Raw genomic sequence first — 8,511 nt, 5'->3', positions numbered from 1 at the left:
CAGGAAATGATTAATTAATTAATAGTTTAAATCAGTAATGAGAAAGCTTGGAGTAGAAGAAACCTCTTTTGGTTGACACAGCAAAGGTCCATTTGAAATCCTGCATGACCTCACCAGGCGCTCGAGCTCCTTAAAGCCCATTCGTCGTGCGCGAGCCCTTTGGATGGCAACTCTCGGTATTCTCCAACGACTGGAGAGTGAGAGCACCGCGCGCAGAAAACGGACTACAGTATTCCTGAGGAGTTTTGAGTTCAAACATGAGTATACAGGACTAAACAGCACGGAATTGAGAAGTAACATACAAGGTGATACTTTGAAAGCTAATATTCCATTTGAAAACAGCCGGACATAGGCTATAGGCCACGACCCCACGGGCAGCGTACGTAAGAGGTAAGACCTTTTTGAAAGGCATGCATCTGTATAAACAATCAGGTTGGACCTTTTAGTAAAGTAAATTGATGTGCGTCTGTCACAATTCCAGTTTTATTGCATTTCTTTGCAACTTTAAACCTCTTCCATTTAAACATTGGAGCAATATATTGCCCGGGTCTTCTCATTATGCATGGAATACAAGCATTTCGCTACATTCGCATTAACATCTTCTAATCATGAGTATGTGACCAATAAAATTTGATTTGAAAAGTCTAAACTGAAACTTAGACTTCAACATTATTTCATGACATTTTTAAATCTCCGGAATAGTTTCTTAATTTAAATGATCCACGTCTACCGGGGTAATTTTGGGCAAAACTTGAAAAAAAGGGTCAATGTAGAAGAAAGAGTGTGTCGCCTGTACAGGCATATCAGCGGGCCGATATTTAGCCTCTACGGTGTGTGGGATAGAACTAAATCCACGGCAATTAGCATAATGAGTGTTAAATCAGCTCCCCAAGGCTATCTGACTTTGTCCACATCGAGAGATTCATATTTTTAGTGATGAAAATTATTAAAAACCTCAATAAAGCAATTGTAAACAATATGTAGGCTACAGGCAATGACACTTATGAGGAACAGTCATATTCAAAAAAGGACATTATTAATCACACACACACACCTAGTAGTTGAAACCTATTTGCACCTACATTAGATGAGTAGCCAACAGGCGTTACCTATGCATATATTTAACCTTACATCTACCCGCCTCTGCAAGCCTCCGGGTAGTGGGGCGGGAGCCGCCATAGACCAGGAGAAACGGCTCCCATTCAACTCCAGTACTCAGGGAGCGAAATAAATATTTTGATAAGCACCTTCTGTCCCGTTCCTGGCCAAAGTAAAGTGTTCCCTAATGGCCTATGGCATATTCCAGTTTATTATAAATCATTCCATTGTAATAATACTAATAATAATGAAATATGACAGTAAAAAGTAAGCCTATGATTTAAGCCTGTATTTTAGGCCTATGATAATCTCTGTAAATGTGTACTGTATTATTGTCAAGGCAAAAAATGAGACAATTCATGATAGGTATGCTTCCATCATAAATTATAAATCAAGATATGTATAGCATTCAGACATAGATCTTAGTAAATGTTCATGCTCCTGCATTTGGTGACAATAAGAACGTGACTTTATATAAGGTATATCCAGGTTATGAGCGTTGATTCTGATTATTATTCTGATTATATTAAGCTTTTATTACCAATTCTTATGTAACTTCGAGCATTCTACATTTCTGCATGATCAATTACACGCTGAAATGTTAAGGTCTTGATAGCGGTCTGATACTATGATTTTGGTACTGTATTTAGCTTTATTGTTGGGGTACAAATTCCCGCTGTCACCCTTCGGGCTTTTCATTCCCAAGAGCATATAAAACAAAATAATACCGTCGACTGTATAATCTTTTCGACATACGTTTCAACTCGATGTAAGCCTACTAGACGAAGAAAATAAATAAATCCAAAAGTGGCATATTTTAATCCACATTTTTGAGGGATTCAAATTATATTCAAACAAATATTATTGTAGGCCTAGATAGTTTTTACAGAATTGTTCAAAAATTTGAACGCAAAATGAACGCATATGAAGCTAGGACAACTTGTTTTACAATGAAATAAAACACTAAAACATGATTCGTTTTGACTTGTTTAATTCTCAGGATGTGATTAAATTCGGAACGCACTGACCAACTTCTGATTTATGTGGTAGGTAGCCTTTTCAACAGCAGGCTTGGGGCATTTTCTATCGTAATCTATAGGCGTAATCTGTGTAAATAAAAATGGTTAGTTATGCTATTATGCACGCTATTGTGCTACACGTTATGGATAATGACAATAATTAGGCAATTTATAGGACTCAATGAAAATATGATAATATCATTTAATAAATGAGTCTGGTCACACCAATTTATTTTGTGTGCTTTTTCAGGAGAAAAGTCCCTGATTAATTTCTGATCATTGTTTAGTTTTTAAATTCTGCTAGCGCTGTAGGGGACCTATAGTTTGCCTATTTAGTAGGCCCACGTCGCTTAGCTATTCAGGCACAACGTCAAGGGCGACATTAAATTAATGAATATCAATATCAGCATTAATGTTGCGATAACACAGGAGAGTAGGCTAATTATTTCACACAGCCCCTCGGGCTTTAGTGGGGGGAACTCTCATGGGAAGGACTGGTTAAATAGCGAGCTCTCCGTGGCAAAAGGGGTTTATAGGTTTAGTGGCTGGCAAGGTTTCTCAATGTCGTCATATAATAATGTCACTCTCAGCTTGAATCTTCTTAAAGAAACATATTTACAGTTATAGACATATAATAACTGATGTAATATTGGATCATGTCCAAATGCAGCTTCACCATTAGGTTATATGAAATCAGCTACTGACAGTTTTAATAAAACGGGCGGCAGGTATCCTAGGTTAGAGTGTTGGGCCAGTGATGGAACGTCGCTGGTTGAAATACCCGAGACGACAAGGTGAAAAATCTGTATGTTGCCTTGAGCAAGGCACTTAACACTAATTTGCTCCAGTGGCGCCTTACTACTATGGCTGACCCTGTAAAACAACACGTCACTGCACCTATCCGGTGTATGTGACAATAAAACACCTTAAATTAATGGATATAAAAAAACGAAGTTTAATATAAATACATAGCCAGCATAAATACAAGTGTAAAACAAAAATGTTCGATAATAATTTAGGCCACTTGATGTTTAAATCTAGGCCTACATTTGCAGCCCAAGACTTGCTTACAGGTACATAAATCAAAACACTGATATTACTGGTTTTACTAATTCAACAATAACGAATTGTTTGAAACAATTTATCCCTCTGTATTTACAGGTGACGCAGCCATGCAGCACTACGGAGTGAATGGATATTCTCTCCACGCCATGAACTCACTAAATGCCATGTACAATCTCCACCAGCAGGCGGCGCAGCATGCCCAGCACGCGCCCGACTACCGGCCGTCCGTGCACGCGCTCACGCTGGCAGAGAGACTGGCTGGTAAGAACTGGTTGCACATTTATTAATTCTACTGCGTAAATCTGTCCATAAATCAGGCTATCATGCTGTGTGATGGACAAAAATTGTTGTCTTATGTTCAAAATGTGTTCTAGAGTTCAATGCAATAAATTGTTACATTGTTTCAGAAAGGCTTATTGATAAGCACTATATGACCTGTTCCTCAATTAAATTGGCCCAATCTCTTTTCCTTCAACGGCTGCACATTTCAAGACATAATCCTCGAGGCCCGGTATGGCTCCCAGCACAGGAAGCAGCGGCGCAGTCGCACAGCCTTCACTGCCCAGCAGCTGGAGGCCCTGGAAAAGACCTTCCAGAAGACCCACTACCCTGACGTGGTGATGCGCGAACGCCTGGCCATGTGTACCAACTTACCAGAGGCCCGTGTGCAGGTGAGGATACTACTTAGTCAAAATAAATAAACCATTTCACCTGCATCTTAACTTTCAGTATTGGTTGTGTAGAAGAGGGGGAGTGTGGGTGATGTTGAGAAATACTTACTTAACCGTCTTCGTTGCTGGGGGAACATAGGACCATGCTAAAGATCTCCAACGTTGCTGGTGGAACATAGGACCATACTAAAGATCTCCAACGTTGCTGGGGGAACATAGGACCATACTAAAGATCTCCAACGTTGCTGGTGGAACATAGGACCATACTAAAGATCTCCAACGTTGCTGGTGGAACATAGGACCATACTAAAGATCTCCAACGTTGCTGGGTGAACATAGGACCATGCTAAAGATCTCCAATGTTGCTGGTGGAACATAGGACCATGCTAAAGATCTCCAACGTTGCTGGTGGAACATAGGACCATGCTAAAGATCTCCAACGTTGCTGGCGGAACATAGGACCATGCTAAAGATCTCCAACGTTGCTGGTGGAACATAGGACCATTCTAAAGATCTCCAACGTTGCTGGTGGAACATAGGACCATATTAAAGATCTCCAACGTTGCTGGTGGAACATAGGACCATTCTAAAGATCTCCAACGTTGCGGGTCTCGGCTGCTTTTTTTGTTGCTTCTGGCCATGACAAGTGGATGTTTTTGAGTTCCGCTGTCAAGGAGTTCAAATGCAATTAGTTAAAATGATATTAGTAATTTACAGGTTTGACACACCAAAGCCATGTAACAAATCACCAAAATTGACATTATCAGAAGCCTTGGCTATTAGAGAATTATAGTTTATTACAAAGTGATGAAATTGTGTTTATTACTGTATAACAACTGACATCCGTCCTCTCACCAGGTGTGGTTCAAGAACCGCCGCGCCAAGTTCCGCAAGAAGCAACGCAGCCTGCAGAAGGAGCAGCTCCAGAAACAGAAGGAGGCCAACAGAGAGGGAGGTGACGAGGAAGAGGTCAAGACCCCCGACCCTTCCACCCAGACATCTCCATCGCCACCCTCCCTCTCGGAGACCATGCGGCCCCAGCCTGTGGAGATGAGTGTGGAGGTGAACATCACCTCCCCGGAGGCCTCGGACAGCGAGTCGGCTGCAGAGGACAACGGTGATGAGGAGCTGAAGTGGGAGAGGCTGCAGGATACTCATCAGCATCAGCATCAGGGGGAGGTGCAGCAGGGCGGTGCAGGGCTGCAGCCGGGAGGAGGATCTCCATCCTGCAAACGCTTCAGCCCTACACCAGGTGAGAAATCCCATAGACAAATGGGCCATGAGACATATGTATTTATTATACTGTAGATGCAGATATGTCAATTTTTGTTAGTGTGATCATCCCTTATCTGCAAGACTTCAATGTATTCTATATTATTATGAATTTGTCTTGAAAGCGGAAAATACATCTTTCTCTCAAAAATAATAAAAACTATAACTAAAATCTCTCTCTCTCAGACTCTCCCTCCCTCCCCTCCTCTAGCGGTGGTAGCAGTTGTGTGTCCCAAGGCTCCTATGCCTCGTCCCCCCTCAGCCTCTTCCGTCTGCAGGAGCAGTTCCGCCAGCACATGGCTGCAACCAACAACGTGGTCCACTACCCCTCCTTCGACATGAGTACCCCCTCCTCCCTGCCCTACCTGGGCATGAACGTCAACATGCCCTCCCCCCTGGGCTCTCTGCCCTGCCAATCTTACTACCAGTCCCTGTCCCAGGCATCCATGTCCCAAGTGTCCATGTCTCAGGCCCAGCAGGTGTGGAACAGCCCCTTGACGGGTCTCCAGGCCCCTCCGAGCAGCCTACCCAGCCTCAACAGCAAGACCACCAGCATCGAGAACCTGCGTCTGAGGGCCAAGCAGCATGCTGCCTCCCTGGGCCTGGACACGCTACCCAACTGACCCCCTGGACACGCTACCCAACTGACCCCCTGGACACGCCACCCAACTGACCCCCTGGACACGCTACCCAACTGACCCCCTGGACACGCCACCCAACTGACCCCCTGGACACGCTACCCAACTGACCCCCTGGACACGCCACCCAACTGACCCCCTGGACACGCCACCCAACTGACCCCCTGGACACGCTACCCAACTGACCCCTGGACACGCTACCCAACTGACCCCTGGACACGCTACCCAACTGACCCCTGGACACGCTACCCAACTGACCCCCTGGACACGCTACCCAACTGACCCCCTGGACACGCTACCCAACTGACCCCCTGGACACGCCACCCAACTGACCCCCTGGACACGCTACCCAACTGACCCCCCAGGGCAGGGCAGCTACCTTTATTTTTATTTATTTTACTAGGCAAGTCAGTTAAGAACAAATTCTTACCTGGGACACAGTCAGATGCTATGACCCTTTCTACTGACTGGACATTATAGACACTGCATTAGTTTTGTACACTGGGACTGCATGGGACTGGACATTATAGACACTGCATCAGTTCTGTACACTGGGACTGCATGGGACTGGACATTATAGACACGGCATCAGTTCTGTACACTGGGACTGCATGGGACTGGACATTATAGACACTGCACCAGTTTCGTACACTGGGACTGCATGGGACTGGACATTATAGACACTGCATCAGTTCTGTACACTGGGACTGAACATTAGATAAGAACCCTACCGGACTATACTTATTTGACACCCTTGCAGGTGAGATACATAGACCTAGTGCAATCTCACTACTATACTGAAGAAAAATATAAATGGAACATGTAAAGTGTTGGTCCCATGTTTCATGAGTTCAAATAAAATATCCCAGAAATTGTCCATATGCACAAAAAGCAAATTTCATGGTCAAATTTGTTTGCATCCCTGTTAATGAGCATTTCTCCTTTGCCAAGATAATCCAGCCACCTGACAGGTGTGGCATATCAAGAAGCTGATTAAACAGCATGATTATTACACAGGTGCATCTTTTGAAGGGGACAATAAAAGGTCACTCTAAAATGTGCAGTTTTGTCACACAACACAATGCCACAGATGTCTCAAGTTGAGGTGTGTGCAATTGGCATGCTGACTACAAGAATGTCCACTAGAGCGGTTGTCAGAGAATTCAATGTTAATTTCTCTACCATAAGCCACCTCGAACATTGTTTTAGAGAATCTGGCAGTACATCCAACCGGCCTCACAACCGCAGACCACGTGTAACTACGCCAACTCAGGACCTCCACATCCGGCTTCGTCACCTGCGGGATCGTCTGAGACCAGCCACCTGGACAGCTGATGAAACTGAGGAGTATTTCTGTCTGTAATTAAAGCTCTTTTGTGGTGAAAAAGTAATTCTGATTGGTTAGGCCTGGCTCCCCAGTGGTTAGACCTGGCTCCCCAGTGGTTAGGCCTGGCTCCCCAGTGGGTAGGCCTGGCTCCCCAGTGGGTAGGCCTGGCTCCCCAGTGGGTAGGCCTGGCTCCCCAGTGGGTAGGCCTGGCTCCCCAGTGGTTGGGCCTGGCTCCCCAGTGGTTGGGCCATTGCCTTCCCAGGCCCACCCATGGCTGCGCCCCTGCCCAGTCATGGGAAATCCATAAATTAGGGCCCAATGAACTGATTTCAATTGACTGAATTCCTTATATGAACTGTAACTGGGTAAAATCGTTGAAATTGATGCATGTTCGGTTTATATTTTGTTCAGTATACTCCCTACCAAACCAGTTGGATCAGGCTTCAAATGCTACACTCCTAAATCACAAAGCCATCATCTCATATGGGGCAAATGCATTATGGTCGTCTACAGTATATCTGATGATCTCAACACTAGAAGTGGTGAGGGTGACAATAATATTAAAGATGAGCTTTGCATGCATCTGAGACAGGGATTACAACAGCACAAAGATAGAAATGGTACAAAGAAAACTCCCATTCAAATATTTACAACAGGACAGACTGGCCAGTTCAATAGCCTACAAATCCCACAATGCCCTGCACCTGGCAGATGGACAATACTTCCTGTTTTAGAGCTACATCCAGAGAGGAAGAGGCGAAGCAAGATGGTTCACTCCGCCCAAAATCTGTCCACGAAAACAAAACTAGGGAGACATTTTTGTATGGAGGTCAATGAATGTTGAATTTGGTGAACAAAAAATGTAATTGCTAATTTGCTACCGGAGGCTTATTTGAGTGAATAGAAGTGTCAGTGGATAGGTTGCTATGAATGCACTGATTTAAGTGGATGCACATGGCATTTTGAAAAAAAAAAAAGATTTAGTAAATTAATTTATATAGGAGTTGCCTGTTGTTCACATGCGTATCTGCCCTCTCATTGGCTAAAATGGTCTAACCTGATCTTGCCTCCTCCCGTCTTCGAGGATATGTATTTCCATTGTAAGAGCAGTCACTAGACTATCTAGTCAATATAATAGATCTTTGTTACATCCCACCTGCAAGAATTTATTCCACATTGTACTGTAAATACCCCTCCATGTTTGTTTCCATCCCATCTTTTTTATTATTATACCTTTATTTTACTAGGCAAGCCAGTTAAGAACAAATTCTTGTTTTCAATGACGGCCTAGGAACAGTGGGTTAACTGCAGAATGACAGATTTTTACCTTGTCAGCTCGGGGATTTGAACTTGCAACCTTCAGGTTACTAGTCCAATGCTCTAACCACTAGGCTACCCTGCCACCCCTACCCTGCATGGTT

At 44.0% G+C, this 8,511-nt stretch overlaps 1 protein-coding gene across 1 annotated transcript; it reads left to right on the top strand.

Annotated features, from left to right (window-relative positions):
- Positions 1 to 359: 359 nt before the first annotated feature.
- Positions 360 to 5,864, top strand: LOC135525333 (diencephalon/mesencephalon homeobox protein 1-B-like). Its single transcript, XM_064953035.1, has 5 exons — positions 360 to 390; positions 3,279 to 3,443; positions 3,675 to 3,853; positions 4,712 to 5,105; positions 5,312 to 5,864. The coding sequence occupies exons 2-5, from the start codon at positions 3,290 to 3,292 to the stop codon at positions 5,746 to 5,748; spliced, it is 1,164 nt and encodes a 387-aa protein (XP_064809107.1). The 5' UTR covers positions 360 to 390; positions 3,279 to 3,289; the 3' UTR covers positions 5,749 to 5,864.
- Positions 5,865 to 8,511: the final 2,647 nt, after the last annotated feature.

This window comes from Oncorhynchus masou, chromosome 31 (assembly GCF_036934945.1).
Source record: "Oncorhynchus masou masou isolate Uvic2021 chromosome 31, UVic_Omas_1.1, whole genome shotgun sequence".
NCBI lineage: Eukaryota > Metazoa > Chordata > Actinopteri > Salmoniformes > Salmonidae > Oncorhynchus > Oncorhynchus masou.
This window is presented reverse-complemented; position numbering and strand designations above follow the sequence as displayed.